Source organism: Notamacropus eugenii, chromosome 4 (genome assembly GCF_028372415.1).
Source record: "Notamacropus eugenii isolate mMacEug1 chromosome 4, mMacEug1.pri_v2, whole genome shotgun sequence".
In the NCBI taxonomy this organism is placed as follows: Eukaryota; Metazoa; Chordata; class Mammalia; order Diprotodontia; family Macropodidae; genus Notamacropus; species Notamacropus eugenii.
The window spans coordinates 1702681-1719796 of NC_092875.1; the positions used below are offsets into that span (position 1 = coordinate 1702681).

The following is a 17116-nucleotide window of genomic DNA, read 5'->3' on the forward strand; positions in this document are numbered from 1 at the left end:
GAGAGACGGCTGGAGAAAGGGATGAAGAGAGAGGGAGGGCTGGCTGGATTAATGGGTGGCTGGATGCATGACCAGATGTAGGGAGAGAGGGAGGGAGAGAGGGTGCATTTATAAAGCGTTAGACCAGGAGTGAGAAGCAGACACTTTCTAGCTGTGACTGTGAGCAAGTCACTTCATCTCTGTCCACCTCATTTTCCTCATCTGTAAAATGGAGATAAAGATAGCAGAATTGTGAGGATCAAATGAAGGAGCGCATATGAACTGCTTTGCACATGTTAAAGCGCCACGTAAAGGTTAGTAACTGACGGTGTCATTTCTGGGAGTCCCGGGGCAGCAGATCGGGCTGCAGCCAGGATGGAGGAACAGTCCTCCAGAACCTGGTCCCGGGTCTGCCAACTGGGCCTGGGTGGAGGAGGGCCCAGGGGCTTGGAGCTCCGGGCCAAACCCACGTGGGTCCCGAGGCAGCTGCCAATGTGCCTTGGCGACTTCCCTCCTTCCGGCTCTCGGACTGCAAGGAGGTGGGAAGCCTTCTCTTTCCCCTACTATCTCATCCGCAGGGTCCTTGTTGGTCGGTGTGAGCCCAGTCCGTGGGTGTTCCAGACCTGGCTGAGGAGGCGGGGAGAGGGAGGCTTGGTAAGGGAGGGCACCGACTGGGGCCGCCCTCTCTGCTCTGTCTCGGATCGGGGCAGCCCCTCTCGTTCAGGTCCTGGAGAAGGAGAAGAGCGAAACTCCCATGATGTCCAGTCCCTAATTCCAGGAGCACCCTCGCCAGTGTGCCCTGCCCCCTTCCCTGCCGCCCTCCCAAGTGCGGCCTAATGTATCTCCAGGGGAAGAGGCAGTGAACGAATGAGTGAACGAATGAATGAATGGGCAAATGAGGCAGTTCGGCCCCGCCCTGGCGTGGCGCTGCTGCTGGGCTGGGCAATCGAGCGCCCAGGATCCCCTACAGTCCAGCGCAGCTCCAACCAGTCCCTTCCTCTGTGCCTCAGTTTACCCCTTTGTTCAGCGAGGATGCGAATCTCTTCCCACCGGCTCTACTGGTGCTGGGCAAGGGAGGAGGTGAGCCCTCGGAGGAAGCGTCCCGGGCCCGTCCAGACTTCGCTGCCGGGTCCTCCGGACGCCCGGTGGGGGAGCCGGAGAGCAGCTTTTAGAGCCTGGAGACCTGAGCTCGAAGCCCGGGCGGGATAAGGGGGGGAGGGGGCTCCTAGGGCGGGGCCCGGGGCGGGGCGAGGTGGAGCTCGGACCGGGGTCTGCAGGGGGCGCCCGAGGGCAGCGCGGGCTCCGCACCGGGTGCGGCAGCTGTGGCCACGGCTGCCGGGGACCAGGAGAAGGAAGCGGGCGCGGGCGGAGGCGGCTGCGGGGGCGGAGGAGGAGACCCCCGGCTCAGGTCAGTGCCCGAAGGGGCCGGGGCTGGGGCTGGGCCACCAGGGCAGAGGGTCCGGGACCCATCGCCCGCCCCGTCCAGCAGGCTCGGAGAACAGACACCAGACGGACAGACTGATGGACGGGGATGGCTGCTGGATGGGGTGGGTGGGATGACTCGGAGGGGATCCCCATCCTATCCCGCGCCCCCTGCTCTGCCCCCCGGGACCACCCGTGGACGGACTTCTCGGCGTCCCCTAGGCTGTCCCCCAGTAGCGGAATAGGGGGCGGCGGGACTGAGTGAAGAACTCTGGACCAACGAGACCCGCCGGAGTGGTCCGGGGGCTGGAGGACTCCCCCGACGACTTAGGCTTGGAGGCTTGAGGGGAGCGGTCTGGCCGCTTGGGGCGAGAGGCTTGCTAGCCGTCTCAGCCCAAAGCCAAGAGAACTAGGGAGCTGGGAGTTGGGGGGTGGGGGCAGGTGCGTTGGACCAGAGGTTCCTAACCGCTCGATCTCCCGGCAGAGGGTTCTGACTTCTCCCCTGGAGCTAGCCCTGGGAATCCTGGAAACGGCCAGTGTCACTCCTGCCTGGGCATCTCTGTGCCTCCTTCTCCCCGCGGTCCCCCTTCTTTCTTCCCCCGCCCCTTACCTTCTAGGAGCTTCTGGGGGGGCGCCCTGGGATGAAGCTTCCCACACTGGGGCTCCAAGAGGCAGGGGCGGGTGGGTGGGCATGGAGTGGGACTATGGGGGCTCGGAGCTAATGGTGGTAGCGGCGGTTCTGGAGAGGGAAGGGGCTCCACCTAATTCCCCCGAGGGGGTGGGGGTAGCCTGGCTTGCAAAGACTCCCAACGGAGATGGGCAAGGGCAGGCAAGCATCCTGACCTTTCAAGCCCTGGACCCCCTCCCCCAACGAATTTCATGGGATCTATCTAGTGGATCCACATTATCCCCTTTTTCCTAAGAAGGAAACTGAGGCCCATTCAGAGCTATGAGGAGATAACCCTGGGGGAGTTGAACCTAGCCCTGGGAACTGCAGGGTGTGTGTATGTATGGGAGGTGATCTGCTGAGAGGGAAGAGCTGAGGTCTCTGAAGACCCTGGCAGTCACTAGGACCTAGGACCCTTGCCTCTGGCTCATCTGGGAGAAGCAGGGGTCAGGGAGAACAGACAGAGAGCACCCTTCTACCCCCACCCCCTTTCCCACTTCTTTAGTATCCTCTCCCAGCCCTCCCCCACTCCCCAGCCTCTCTGGACTTCAATGCAATTCTGCTCAACAAAAGCAGCAGGTATTTTAGGGGCATGAGAGGGAGGAAGCAGAGACACTTTCTAGGCTGGAGCTATGTTCACCTTCCTCCTGGAGGCCTGGAGAGTTGGGAGGCTCACTCCCTTCTCCAATCTCAGCCTCAGTCTCCTCCTCTTTAGCTTGTTGGGGTATGACTGGCTGGTCCCCAATCCCTTCCTGCCAAGCTAGTTTGTCTAGGCAGCTCAGACCTTGAAGGGTCTGTTTCCTCACTAATCTACTCAGTGACAATGAAAGGGGGATAGCCAAGCCTCCAAGCTCCCAGCTAGACATGGAGTGGCCAAGGGGGGGTGCCCTCCTGTTTACTTAGGCCTTCCCCTCCCTCTTTCTTCCCCTCCCCCAATTCATTTTCAGACAACAGAATGAAGAAAGCTGGGAGTGAGGAGTTGGTCTGGGCCTGGGCTTCCCCCTCTCCTGGACTGACCAAGACATCCCAGGCAGCCCCTTCCAGATGTTCCCAGAGGCTGTGAGCCCTCCTGCTCCAACGTTTAGGAGGGGCGTCCCAGGCTCCCATGATGGACAAATAGATGGACAGGACAGACAGAACGAGTCAGTTCCCTTGGGAAGAGGGGAGCTCTTTGTCCAGATATGGGAGCAGGAAGTTGGATTCTAAGGGGGCCAGGACAGGATTCAGGCAGAAGAGGGAGGTGGGTGGCCAGGATCCAGCAGAATTCAGGGCAGAGGCCTTTCTTCACCAGAGTCCAGCCATAGCCCCTGACAGCAGCCCAGGAACTGCCAGGGAAGACCTGAGAAGGATTTGGGGCCTGACCACTCAGTCCGTGGTCCGTGGGGCAGCTCGGAGTGGAGTGGTAAGAACCTAGGGAGGAGAGTGTAGGGGGACCTCAGAGGCATAGGAAGCAGTGGGAACAAAGGCTGGAAAGGAGGAAGAGGCCCCAATCAGAGTCAGCCAGCCCAGAGGGAGAATGCAGAAGATGGAGAGAGGCAGGGGAGGGAGTTTGGAGGTGGAAGGGGAAGGAAAGCAGGCTCAGCTGTGGTGTGCAGTGGGGTAGGGTGGCAAGGGTCCAACCAACAGCCAGTAGTGTAGGCCTGGAGTTTGGAAGAGTGGTCAAGGCTAGAGATGGAGATCTGCTTTGGGCTGAGAGGGTAGAGGCTCAGGGGGTGATAAGGCCAAGGGATGAGGAAGAGGATGTGGGAACTATTAAGGAGACAGGAATGTCTAGTCAGAGGCAGGAGGGGAGGGAATCTGAAGCAGAGGGAGGAGAGGATCAGGTAAAGGGGTGGTCAATAGAGGCACTCCAGACAAGGGGAAATTTCAGACTGAAGGAAGTCATGGTGGTGACCAGGAGGCCTCTGGGGAGCTTTGGAGAAGCAGCATCAGTGGAGGGGCTCCTCCTGGGGCCAAGCAGAGTGAGGCTAATCCTTCATCCTCGGGACAATCCTTTGGTACCTGAGCAAAACCATTATGGATCTTCCCCACCCACACCCCCATCCCTTCAGTCCTCTCCAGGTGAAACATCCCTTCAATGCATCCTCATGTTTCACAGACTCCAGATCCTTCACCCACTACTTTGATTGCCAGACTTCTTGTCCCTCCCTAGGCCTGGAAACTCTGTCTCTCCCTATGCTGCCCGAGATTGCTTTGGGTTTCTGATAGCCATATCACATTCTACTGTCTCCTGCTGAGCTTGTGGTCCCCTCAGACTCCCAGATCTTATGCAGGGGAGACCTCTGCCATCCTCTTCCATCCTCGACTTGGGCAGTGTAAGTCTGTCCATTGAGCTCTATGGCATTTTATCTTATTGGACTTGACCCAGTGCTGGAGTCTGATGAGGTCTCTGGGGATCCTGACTCTGGCACCCACTGTTTTAGCCATCCTTCTCAGTTTCATAACATCTACATACTGGATGATCCTGTTATCCATGCCTTGCTCCTCACAGATCCCTGGGGCTCTCCCCTGGAGATCTCCTACCACACTGACATGGAATCAAGAAAAACTCTTAGTAAAGTCTGGCTGTTCAGTCACTTCAAGATCATTTATTCAGTTCTTCTACCCCTGGAAAGAGTGGAGGTAAGGGGTCCACATCTCTTCTCTACTTTTCCAAAGGCTGCTGATCCCTTCAAGGTGCCAAATCAGCCGAGCAACAAGTCTTCATTAAGCTCAGATTGTGTTCCAGGTCCTTCTCTGAGTCCTGGGGCACAAAGAAAAACATAAGCATATGGTTCTTGCCCTAGAGGAGTTCACAGTCTAGTGGGGGTCACAACCAGTCCACAGAGAGCTGTAGCCACTATATACACAGGGTGGCTAGGAGGGGAATCTTTGAGGAAAAGGGGAGCGATGTGTAATCGGTTGGAAAGGCAAGTTGGCACAGGATTATGAAGGGTTTGAATGGGGAAGGGAAAGAAGAGAGGCATCTCTGTTTGCTCCTAGAGACCACAGGGAGCTACTGGAGCTACTATTAAGTAGGGGCATGACATGGTCAGACCTATGCATTAGGGTGCACTTTGGAGACTGAACAAAGGATGGACTGGAGCGGGGAGAGGCTGGAAGCAGGCAACCCCCTACCCCCAGCAGCTATTGGAATTGTCCAGGTGTGAGATGATAAGGCACTGCACTAGGGTGGGGGCAGAGCCAGAGGAGAGAAGGAACCTATTGAGAGAGATGCTGTAGAAGGGTAAAATGGACAAGAGATGCGGCAGAGGTGAAACAGAAAAGAGATGCAGCAGAGGTGAAATGTAGCAGAGTAAAACAGATGTAGCCAAAATGAAATAGAAAAATGTAGCAGAGGTGAAATAGACAGATGTAGCAGAGGTGAAATAGAAAAATGTAGCAGAGTTGAAATAGACAAGAGTTGCAGCAGAGGTGAAATAGACATATTTCACACTGAATCTGGAGGATGAGGGAGAGTGAGGAGCCAAGATGATTCTTAGGTTGAGAGCCTGAGGGTCTAGGAGGATGGGGGTACCCATTCTCTGCAGTTTCATTTTGGGGACCCTTCTCCCATAGTTCACCAATGGCTCCCCCAATCCTTTCTTTCCTGATTCCAATCAAATAATATTTTAAAAGTACTTAGCACAGTGCTAGGCACATAGTAGGTGCTCTCTTGATCAGTCTGCTCTATTTCCTGCCCCTACAGATCTTTCCTACAAGATATTAGGAACTTCAAATGTTGGGTGGAGCAAAGCAGAAATTGAATTGTATTGGAACTGGAGGAGTTGGGGAGGGGATGGCTGAGAGCGAAGGGGCTGGGAAGGTTATTTTCGTACTGGAGAAACTCAAGTATGTTTGGAAGGGGATGAAGAGACAGAGACCAGAGAGATGGGTGTATGGGGGGTAGGTAGGGTAGCTTGCTGAGCAGAGGGGCAGGGAAAGGGTTAAGATTGGGTTCACTCCACCAGAACCTGTAACTCTGACCCTCTGTGGTCAGGTGAAAGGGTGACTGTAATGTGTGGGGGAGGGAGCTGAGAGCAGTTCTATCAGTGACCTAAGTCTCTGGGAGAAGTAGGAGTGTGCATTTAGGGTAGGGGCATCTCTGCTTAATGACAGCCATGCCCAGGGACAGACTCTCCAGTTCATCACCTTAGCTTGTCATCAGTCTTGTTGTCAGGGTTTTCCTAAATGCCACAGGGTTGCTTTAAGAGGAGCACTATACTTATGACCCCCTTTTTGAGAGCTGAGGAAAGCAGGGTTTAGAGACAGCAGGTGACAGTCCCAGAGTCCCAGAGTTTAAGAGTGTGGACTGGTCACAGGACCTCAGTTGCCTCCTCTGTGAAATGGGTAGGAGAGTTGGATGTCTCCCTGATGGTCCTCCTGGGATGACTTGAGGGGGTGGGAGAGGCCCCAGCTAATGCCTTGGGCAGGCCAAAGACTGGGATGAGAGACTAAATTGGGGGACAGACAAGCTGCGGGGGATCTTCCTCATGTCCAGGAGGCCCTTACTCACCTAGAGGGAGACCCCTGTGGAAAGTGCAGAACTCTTCTTCCTGAACCCTGAGGAGAGTAGCCAGCCAGTGAGGCATTGATGGGTGGGCCCAAGCTTCCACAATCCTGTCTCCTGCCTAGAGAGCATTTGCAGGACTTCAGACTCTTGACCAGCAACCTGAGTCGCCTTTCTAGATCCGGGCCGAAGGTGACCAGGGCCAGACAGGCCAATGTTGTCCCCAACACTGCTGTCTGCTGTGTCTGTTTCCCACCATCCCCCTACATCCTGCTGGTGTGTCTGGGCCCCTCCATTTAGTTTCCCATCCCATCCTTTGTGATTCCTGTCTTGAGCTAATTTGAGGGCAAGGAGGAAGGCAGCAGAGCCTCGGTTCCCTCCTTTGTAAAGCGAGGGCAATGATTCCTCCTTTACCAGCCCTGCACACAGTGTTTCTATGAGGGAAGGATTTCCATAGTCCTGGACTGTGAAGGAAGCAGGGGTAGTTCAGTTAGTTCAGAAAGTGGTCAGGCTGAGGCAGGGCCAGCCTTGTAGGGGCACTGGCTGGAGCCAAGAGCCCACACCCAGGCCCCAGCCAACGCCAACTTTGGGGCAGCCCAGGGCCAGGGCACCCAGCTCCCCCTTTCATGCTCAGACCCAGGCTTGCCATGGCATCTGGAATGGGATGCTGAGCCTCAGTTTCCTTTTCTGGGAGGAGTCCCTGAGGTCCCAGTTTCTGCTGTGCCCAGGTCTAGGGATGGCAGCCCGCTGAGCTGGGGCTGGAGGGAGTGAGCACCAGGAGAAAAAGTCTTAATTAAAGGGCTGGAGCCGCTTCTGTTGACTTGGCGGCAGGTTTATGGGACCTCGTCTGTTCCCCCTCATCATGCTTCAAGGTCCCTCTCCCACCTCCCCTCGCACCAGCTAAGGCTGCTCACCGGGGAAACATCCCCTCGTTCAGACTCAATTTCCTTTCCTAAGCAGGGGCACATGATTCAGGGATTAATTCCTGAGGGAAAGCTTACCTGGGACCAGGTAGTGACTAGGTTGCCCTTACCCCCCACCTGCCTCCCCAGGACAGGGCAAAGCATTAGGGATGTAAGGGATTTGTCCTGGTGGCTTACTTACCTCTAGTAGGGATACTCCTTACCGTTCACACTGCTTCCCCTCTTCCACATGCCCAAGATTAAGTGCTGTGGATAAAGGTTACCAGTCCCAACCAACCCTTGACTCTGGCATTCGAGGTTCCTTAATTCTGTCTGGATCAAGGTCAAGACTTTGACTGAGGCCGGGGGGCTGTGGCTCTAGCTGGGGCTTTGCAGGGGTCGTGGGGATGGGTAGAGCTCATAGGTCTGTTTTTTTCCTCCAAGGCACCCCAACTATTGCATATTTGAAGTCTGTCCCCCACTATAGCCCCTCTTCCCGTGGGCACTCTCATATGTCCCTGTTAACAGGGGTGCTTAGAGCAGGTTGATGACCAGGGGCTGACATCCCTCATCTTGGGCTGGACTCCTCAGGATGCTGGGAGGGGCTGCCTCCCCCCACCGGGCTTTTCATTCTGTCCTTAGAACCCAAGGCAGGAAAGCCTGATGGGGGAAACCAGGCTAGAGAAGAGCCAAGGAGGGCAGACACCAGAGTGGGGGATCTGAGGCTCAGAGACCTGGCTTCCTTCCTATGCTTGGCCCCCAGAAGGGGAAGAGGAGTGAGGGGCCTCCATGGGGAGATATGGGGGTGGAGGGATGCAGCTTGACTGGGACATCAGAGCAAAAGCAGGATCAGAACTCACCAAGTTCACTTCCTACCCACTTGACAGGAGAGGAAACTGAGTCACCAAGTCAGCCTTGTCACCAATTGCTTGTGTGTGACTGAAGGGGGTGGGCTGAGGAAGAAACTTGAGATGAGTATGTTGGAGGGACATCCCCGTGGGGTCTGAAATGCCCTAGCATGAGAGTGGGAGGTGGGGGGGGGAGGTCTAGGGGCACCCTGGAGGTCATTGACTGGTGTGGGTGGGCCCAGGGACCTCCGAGGAGGAGAGATGGCTGAGGGAGGGTGGTGTGGGGGCCTGGGAAGAGCGCAGGGACCCAGGCACAGCGAGGGTGCAGCTGGGGGGTGGGGCCCACACCCCCGGAGAGCCAGGAGAGGGCCAGAATATAGGTGAAGGCAGTCTATGCCCCGTGAGGCTGGGGTCTGTAGAGAGGGTTGGGGGGGATTGAGAGGAATATGATGCTAAAAGGGAGAAGGCTGTGGGGGGAGGAGACAACAAGCAAGGTTTGAACAGTGGCAGCTGGGGCGCTCCTAGTTGGCCCAGGGGCAGGGAGGAGGGGGGCTACATAGAGGGGTCTCTGAGGAACCCCAGGTGACACTCTGACCCCAGGGCCTCGCAGGGTTCAGTGATACAAGGGCTGGTAGACAGGATGGTGGCCACACAGGTCTGATGTGACTACATTCCACATTCTTTGGAGTCCCCCACAGTCTCCCCAGTCCTGGGGCTTCCTCAGCCTCTCGGTCCAGGAAGTCAGCCCTCCCAACCTTGCCTCTGGGTAGCCTGAGTATCACCATTAGTGTCCTAGCTCCCTAGCACCAGTGGAGTCCAGCAGAGAGGGCCCTCTCACCCAGCAAGGCTGAAGGAGAGCACCAGTGTGCCCAGCTCTGCTGCTCCTGAGCAGCTGATCCAGCTGGTGATAAGGGGAATGCAAGGAAACACCTGCAAACAGACATGGGTGGGGAGAGTAGGAGACAGGGTTCCTGGACAATTGCTGGGTGGGGGGGGGAAGAAGGAGAAGGAAGTGAAAGGGAAGGGGGGAGGGGGAGGGGAGAAAGGAAAAGGGGAGGGGAGAAAGGAAAGAGGAGGAGGGGGGATGGAGAAGGGGGAGGGAGGAGGGATGGAGGAGGGAGAAAGGGGAAGGGGGAGGAGAAGGGGGAGGAGTATGATCTGGGCCCTAAGTCTCATGGATGCAGGATAGTGAGAGAGCGCCCACTCTTTCAGGAGCCCTGGATATGCAGACCCTGAGTGCAGAGGGCAGAGTTGCCTCCTGCCTTCTGCCTCCTGCCTCCTTCCCTCCTGTTGGATGGTATTGTCACTTCCCACCCCCTCCTCTGGCAGGTCACCTCCTGTAGAGATTGTGAGGTTCCCTTGAACATCGGCACAGCCCCTTCACCAGGGGCTTGCTTCCCTAACTCCTACTGGCACTGGCAGGTAGGGTCCACAAAGGGGCAGTTGTTACTTTTGTTTCTAAGGGTAACCATTGTAATTCACAGAGCCCCCATCAGTGTGCCTCCCCTTGACAATGAACCAGAGAACTCAATTAGCTTTTGGGAAAAAAAGCATTTCTTCAAATGGCATAGCAGGAACAGCAATTCTAAAGCATTTCCCCCAGAAGCCTAGGGTGCACACTCCTGCAAAGCACACAGAGCTCAAGGAAAAGGAGTGTGTGTGGGTTTAGAAGATAATGGCTGTGAGGCATTGGGGTACACAGCCAGAGAAGTGTGGCCAAGGAGACTTGCAGCTCTGGAGCACCAGGGTCTTTTATTTCTTTGGAGGGGCCATGGGTTGGTGTTGATGATGGATGAGCTGGTTCCCCTCATGGCACACTGTCTCTGTGAGATGAGCGGCTTAGCTAGGCTTGTGTAGGGCATGATGTGTCCGCTGGACAGACCAGTCTGTGATTGGGCTGGCCTGAGGAGGTCACTCAGTTACTGATGAGCAGGGCAGGCTGCTCTTCCTCTGGGCTGGCTTTTCCCCTGGAACAGTGGCTCTGCTGGACCAATTCTCTTGTCTCCCTCAGCTCCCTTTTTGGTGACCAGCCTTGGTCTCCCCCGTTCCCCTGTGGCTTTGCTGAGTATTTCTGTGCTCTTAGTTACAAAGGCAGCAACCCTTATCCCAGGATGGAGTCTCAGCTGTGAAATTTGGCCCCTCCAGCAGGTCTAGCCTCTGGCATCTGAAGGTGCTTTCTGATTCCAAGCAGTTCTCTCAGTGTGCCCCCCCCCCCCCTTACTTATGGCCGATCAGGGAGGGAAGGGGAAGGAAGCAGAATTTATTAAGTACCTACTGGATTCCAGGTACTTTACAAATATAATCTACTTTGATCCTTTCTACAACCCTGAGAGGAAGGTGCTGCTATTATCCCATTCTGAAGTTGAAGAAACTGAGGCAGAACAAAGTGAGGTGACTTGCCCAGGGACACCCAGGTAGGAACTGATGAGCCAATTTATGCAGATAAGTGGAGAGGGTCTGTGCCCTGTGGCAAGGCAGGAGTGGGCTCTGATGGCATCTTCCATAGGCTGGTGAGCTCACCACCTCTGACAGGCCCCTTCACAAAATCATAGGCACTTCCTTCCCTCCTTGGCATTCCACCCTGGCAGCCCTCAGCTTGGCTGCAGACTGCAGAGGGCATCCCACCCTGACCATCACCCCCTTCCCCACTGGCACTGGGGTGGCCCCCTGGGGGAAGAAACATGTTTTCCAGGCCTTGCTGGGGAGGTCCTGTTATCTCAGTCCCCCCACTTGGCTTTACTGAGAGTGACTGAGGAGGTCCCAGCATGCAGCAGGCAGCTCCCAAAACTCCACGATTAGTCCAGAAGTTGTGATCGTTGTGATCGGTGGAAGGCTGAAGGGGCAGGGAATGGGTGACCAGCCAGGGCCTGACAGCAGGAAGTGAGTCATTTGTTTCAAGTGCCTACTTGAGTCCTGCTCACTTCCACCAGACCTCTGGGTCACCCCCAGTTGATTCCTCTGAAATGGGGGCAGGAGGGACCTCGAGGGAGGATGGGGGCCTTGGCCTGATCATCTCTTGAGCTTTCCCGAGATTCTCCGATGTTAAGGGTTGCCTTGACTGGGGCTGGGGAGAGGCCCAGGATGGGGACACAGCGGCAGGAAGGGGCCTCCCAAGTGGGGGAAGGAGACCCTCAGTGAAAGGCCAAGAATTTGCTTTGAATTTGCTTGTGATACCCGGAGGCCCCTTGAGGAGTCAGCCAGCTGGGTTAGGGAGTCTGCAGATCTTGGCTCTCCTGGGTTGTATGAGGCCCAGCCAACAGAGCCATGGGGCTGCCTCCCATCCGAACAGGTGGGGTTGGGCGGAAACTTTCCTCAGCCTTGCAGCTCCCCACCCCCATGGTTCCGATCTTCACGAGGGTGTCTTGTTTCCTAGGTTCCGAGGTCACCCCAAGGTACGGGGGAACTGCCAACGCATGAGACTGCATGAGGCGGTCTCTTCTCCTGGAGAAGCGCCCAAGGCCATGTGACAGGAAGGAGTATCTGCAGCACCTTGGGGGGCCTCCGCAGTGAGGAAAGCCATTCCCCCCTTAATGCGGTCCCCCGGGCGCTGGGGAGCAGCCTAGGGGGCCACAGAGCCTCCGCCCTCCCTGGCCCCCAGCCTGTGCCGCCCCTGGCGCTGGGGCTGCAGCTATGGACCCGGGGCTGGCCCGGTCCTCCCGGTGCCATGGCTCTCTCCCTCTCCTGGGACGTGGTCTACATCGCGGTGGAGGTGGTCATCGCGGTGTTGGCGGTGCTGGGGAACGTGCTGGTGTGCTGGGCCGTGTCCATGAACACCAACCTGCAGAACGTCACCAACTACTTCGTGGTGTCTCTGGCTGCCGCCGACATCGCCGTGGGCGTGCTCGCCATCCCGTTCGCTATCACCATCAGCACCGGCTTCTGCGCCGCCTTTCATGGCTGCCTCTTCATCGCTTGTTTCGTGCTGGTCCTCACTCAGAGTTCCATCTTCAGCCTGTTGGCCATCGCCATCGACCGCTACATCGCCATCCGCATCCCCCTCAGGTGAGCGCCTCTGCCCGTCCCGCCTGGGCCCCTACTTTGTCAGCCCGCGCCACCCGGTCGACGCCGAGTCCCGCAGCCACTCTGCCCCCTGCTCGCCCGCAGGAGGTCGTGTGGTCAAAGCTGGGTGGAGGCTGGGACCACACAGGCTAAGAATCCCAGAGTCCCGAAGGGGGGGGGGGGCTTAAAAGCTTGTGGGACCTTTAGTGCACAGGACGGGGATGACTGAGAAGCCTTTTTAGGACACCTGGGCCAGGCAGGCAGTGCCAACCCTTGCCTGAAGTCCCCCAGGGAGGGGCACTCACTACCCCATGAGGACAGCCTGTTCCACACAGGGATGTGGATAAGAGGTTCTTATTGGCCCTAAGCCTGGATTGATCTCTTTGTAGCTTCCCTCGACTGCTCCTGGGTATTCCCCCGGGACCAGTCAGAACAAGGTAAATTCCCTCCCCCCTCCAGCCCCATGGCCCTTCAGACACTTGAACACAGCTCTTATGGGACACTAGATTAAATATCATCCACTTCAGCTGCTCCTCTCCTGCTGGCTTCCACAAGGCCTTGCCCCAACCTGGCTGCCTTCCTTTGGACACTGTGAGCTGTGGTGCTCAGAAAGGGTCTGGAGCTCCAGAGAGGGCCCAACCAGGGCAGGGGAGCATGGGGAGATGGATACTCTCCTCCCGGGGCCAGGAAGCCCTGCACCTCTGAATAGGGTCAGAAACTGAGCCCAGGCCTGGTACCTTTGGGAGCTGCCTCATCCCACTGTGGGCTCTCAGACAAACTACTGTCTGCCTAAGCAGGCCTTCAAGCTCATCTTAGATCTGAGGAGCTGACCTTCTGGAGCCAAGTGTAAGACTTCACCCTCATCTCTGCCTAATTTCATCTAATTCACCTCAGTCCAATGCTCCAACCTCTCAGGATTCCTTTGGATCCTGATTCTGTCTCCTAGTATTTAACTGTCTCTCCCAGGTTAATGTTACCTGCAAGCTGGCTAAACATGCCATCCAAGTCATTGATTAAAATGTTGCATAGCCTTGTACCAAGCCCAGAGACCTCCTGCCCTTGGATACTGAACTAAATATGTACTTGTTGAGTATGGCCATCCAAACAACTCTGAATCCTCGTATTACCAGCTAGTCCACATCTCTCTATCTTCTCCCCAAGAACAGCAGGAGATGCTTGCTAAAACTGAGGTAAGCCCTAGCCACAGCACTTGCCCCGTCTGCTAGGTTAATCATTCTGGCCACAAGGACAGGTTAAGTCTGGCATAGCCTGTGCTTGCTGAGCCAGCCAGGGTGACTCTTTGCAAGTCACGATGCCTTTTCTAGATGTTCACCAATCATCCCTTTAATGAGCTGTTCTAGAATTTTCCCAGGACTAAAGGCCAAGGTCACTAGATCAAACTCTGTTCTCATCCCCTTAAAAAAAATCAGGAAAGCCTTACCCAGAGCTCCAGAATTGGAGACTTGACAGCATTACTGGCCTCTGGTCAGCCCTGACCTACACAGAATCTCCCACCATGGTCTGGCCCCACTCTCATCTGTCCCTTAACCACAGTGATCCTGTCTGCCCACTCTTTCAGACCCCAAGGCTGTGGTTCCATCTGAGCTGAGCACTGAGCTCAGTTGGGCACCAAGGAGGTGCAGAGAGGATGGCAGCAGCCGCCCTGTGCCTCCCGGACACTCACCTTTCTGATATTCCTACCAGCTACGTGGAGGCAGCATCACATGCCAATTTTACAAAGGGGGAAACTGAGGGTCAGTGTCTTACAGTCCTCCAGCTAGTAAGTGATGGAGATAGAGTTGCAGCTTGGGTCTTTCCTGATTTCAAAGCCAGTGTATCTTTCCTCCACCTCAGCAAGGCAGGATCTTTGGTGAGCCTGCTGTTGGTCATGGACTTGCTCCCTCTCCCCTTCCTGCTAGACCTCCCAGGGGTGGTCTGTCAAGGCTGTGGCAGAGTTAGCCCACTGGATAGACTTTGAAGAGGGACCTGCAACAGGCTGTGAGTCTTCCATAAGAACTGGCCCACTGAGTGTCCTGCAAATCAGGGGGGTCCTCCAGCTGCTGGGGAGGAAGACCCTCAGTCGTTCTGGGACCCCCTCCCCCTCCATCCCTCCTTCTTCTCAGCTGTGGGCCTTTGCAGTTGCTGGGGTTGGCACGGTTTTCAGCCATTCAGGATGTATTTCTTAGCAGCCAAAAGGGAGTGAGGCCCGGGCCTTGCGTGGAAGAACAAGCAGTCTGTGGCCAGAGACCCTGACTCTGCCTTCCAGGCAACCGTGCTGGGCCCCCCCAGCTGGCAGCTGGCCAAGTCAGGGGTTCCCCAGCCCCAGCCCTGACTACCTAGCATCATACTGAGCATGCACTGCTCAGTGTACCTTGGGGTCAAGCCCTGGGCTGGCCATTCACCTGTTGTGTGATACTGGCCAGCTTCTTGCCCTCTCTGGGCCAATCTCAGAGTAGAAAAGATGGAAAATTTCCAGTCCTGTGGAAACTGAGGCTGTTGCTTCCAGAAACCCCACCCTGAGGGAAGTATGGCAGGGGAGAGTGTGATCCAGGAGAGGAGCTGGCAGTTGGCCGGTGTTTGGTTCCAGTCCCTTCATGGCCTCCCTATCCCATCCCTTGACCAGCCCAAGTAAGGTCACTGTGGCTATGGATGATGGCTCCTAGCTGGCCTGTGGGCTTTTTCCCACCCTCTCACCTTTGTCCAAGCCATGCCCCCAGCCTGGTGTGCTGTCCCTCCTCACTTCTGGTTCAGAATCTTTGATCACAGTGACGTCTTCCTGATCAGTGCCAGGTCTTGGTACTTTATGTCCCCAGAATACCCTTTCCCTTGGGTCCTGCAGACCTGAGGGCAGGGCCTGTCCCACTTGTGTTGTTTCCCTTTCCTTCGAACCCAGCACCAGATAGGGCAAGATCAGACAGTGGATTGAATCAAGGCCAGCGATGCAGGCAGGCAAGATGTGGACTTGGGAAAGCTGTGCAGTGCGTGGGGGCCAGGCACCCCAACAGCAGCCGAGGCAATCTGTGACCTCACGGAGCTCCAGAGGAGGGCGGCAGGCTCCTTCCCGCCGCCCCCAGGGATCCTGACCTCCCCTTCTTCCTCTCCCAGGTACAACGGCTTGGTGACTGGCACGCGGGCCAAGGGCATCATCGCCATCTGCTGGGTGCTGTCCTTCATCATCGGCCTGACGCCCATGCTGGGCTGGAGCCGCTGCGTGGAGGCGGCGGCGGCCGGCAATAGCTCCGAGCCCCCACACTGCGGCGCGGGCCAGATGCCGTGCCTTTTCGAGGCCGTGGTCCCCATGGACTACATGGTCTACTACAACTTCTTCGCGTGCGTGCTGCTGCCCCTGCTGCTCATGCTGGCCATCTACCTGCGCATTTTCATGGCGGCGCGACGCCAGCTGAAGCAGATGGAGAGCAAGCCGGCGGCGGGCGAGCGCTCGCGCTCCACGCTGCAGAAGGAGGTGCACGCGGCCAAGTCGTTGGCCATCATCGTGGGCCTCTTTGCCATGTGCTGGCTGCCCCTGCACATCATCAACTGCTTCACCCTGTTCTGCGCAGAGTGCCCGCACGCGCCCCCCTGGCTCATGTACCTGGCCATCGTCCTGTCGCACACCAACTCCGTGGTGAACCCGCTCATCTACGCCTACCGCATCCGCGAATTCCGCCACACATTCCGCAAGATCCTCCGCACCCGCGTGGCCCGGGCTTCCGTCCCACACAGCCGGGACTGCGGCCAGGGGCAGGAGCGCATCAGCCTCAGGCTGAACGGGCAGGGCGCAGGCCTCTGGGCCAATGGCAGGGCGGCCGCCGCCCCGCCGCCCGAGGGCACCGGCTGGCAAGCCGCGCACCCCCATGTGGAGCTCCTGAGCCTTGAGCTCCCGGGCTCTCACCCCACCACCCCTGGCCCGGAGGGGCCCCCTCCGTCCGGCATCTCCTGACCGTGGTCACGGATTTGGCTGTAAGAGAACCTTGGAGAGTCCGGTGGCCGAGGCCTGGGTGGGGCGTGGCCAGCGTGGGGCCAGCCACCAGACAGGCTGTGTCCTGCCTCAGTGACCCAGAGTGGGCCTGGGTAGCGAGGAAGTGGGAGGCTTTCAGGGGTGCTTTCTGGCTCTTGGCTCCCCCCCTGGATGTCCCTGGCCCTCAGGGGAGGAGGATGGGAGGGAGTGGGCAGGGGTGGGCAGGGAGTGCATGGGGCTGCCAGGCTGGCCCTGGGTCTGTGTAGTTGGGGGCTGACCAGCTCCTCGGGGACTTCTGTCTGTCTTAATAGCCACAGATAATGTTTGTTTAGAGACAGAATTAAATGGGACTGTGTGACATCGCGGTGCGTGTTTCTGTGCCCAGCTTGGTGACCAGGAGGCAGCCAGTCACTGAGCCCCCACTGCCTATCCTGTCCTGACTGACTGGAAACCTGCCATGTGAACTTCAGGGCAATCTGTGACAGGGGACAGGGCCAGGGGCCAGAAGAAGCAGCCCCAGCTTTTGGTTTTTCCTCCACGATGAAATGAGGGCCTGGAAAGGCACCCTGAGCACCCACTGGGTAGGTGGGGGGGGGGGGAAAGGATTACCTGGTCCCGCCCCAGACTAAGCTGCCTTTAAACCTGGGGCCTTTCACAGTTGGTCAGACACCAGGCACCATGCCATGGTGCCACACTGTGCAATGTTACACAGGCAGGAGATGGAAAGTTATTTTCAGGGAGCAAGGAGTAACCCTGTTGGGTTGAGATGTAGAGTCTGAGGATGTGAAGAGCCTTTCTGGCATGAGGACCAGCCTATGCAAGAGTCCAGGGTGCCCCTGAGGTCAGGCTGGG

At 57.1% G+C, this 17116-nt stretch overlaps 1 protein-coding gene and 1 long non-coding RNA gene across 2 annotated transcripts; one reads left to right on the plus strand and one right to left on the minus strand.

The window, feature by feature from the left end:
• The first annotated feature begins 1273 nt into the window (after positions 1–1273).
• ADORA2A (adenosine A2a receptor) lies at positions 1274–16622 on the plus strand. Its single transcript, XM_072606745.1, has 3 exons — positions 1274–1387; positions 11681–12309; positions 15412–16622. The coding sequence occupies exons 2-3, from the start codon at positions 11972–11974 to the stop codon at positions 16244–16246; spliced, it is 1173 nt and encodes a 390-aa protein (XP_072462846.1). The 5' UTR covers positions 1274–1387; positions 11681–11971; the 3' UTR covers positions 16247–16622.
• On the minus strand, positions 4637–9243 carry LOC140502784 (uncharacterized). Its single transcript, XR_011966566.1, has 5 exons — positions 9146–9243; positions 8320–8412; positions 7662–7726; positions 6564–6678; positions 4637–4811 (listed from the first exon to the last, which is right to left on the minus strand). It is a non-coding gene; the product is annotated as an uncharacterized lncRNA (long non-coding RNA).
• Positions 16623–17116: the final 494 nt, after the last annotated feature.

Bases quoted from the DNA above. Each gene is read 5' to 3' on its own strand.
- ADORA2A (XM_072606745.1), top strand. From the start codon at position 11,972: ATGGCTCTCTCCCTCTCCTGGGACGTGGTCTACATCGCGGTGGAGGTG. The intron at 12,310-15,411 runs GTGAGCGCCTCT...TTCCTCTCCCAG, and splicing joins GCCATCCGCATCCCCCTCAG to GTACAACGGCTTGGTGACTG.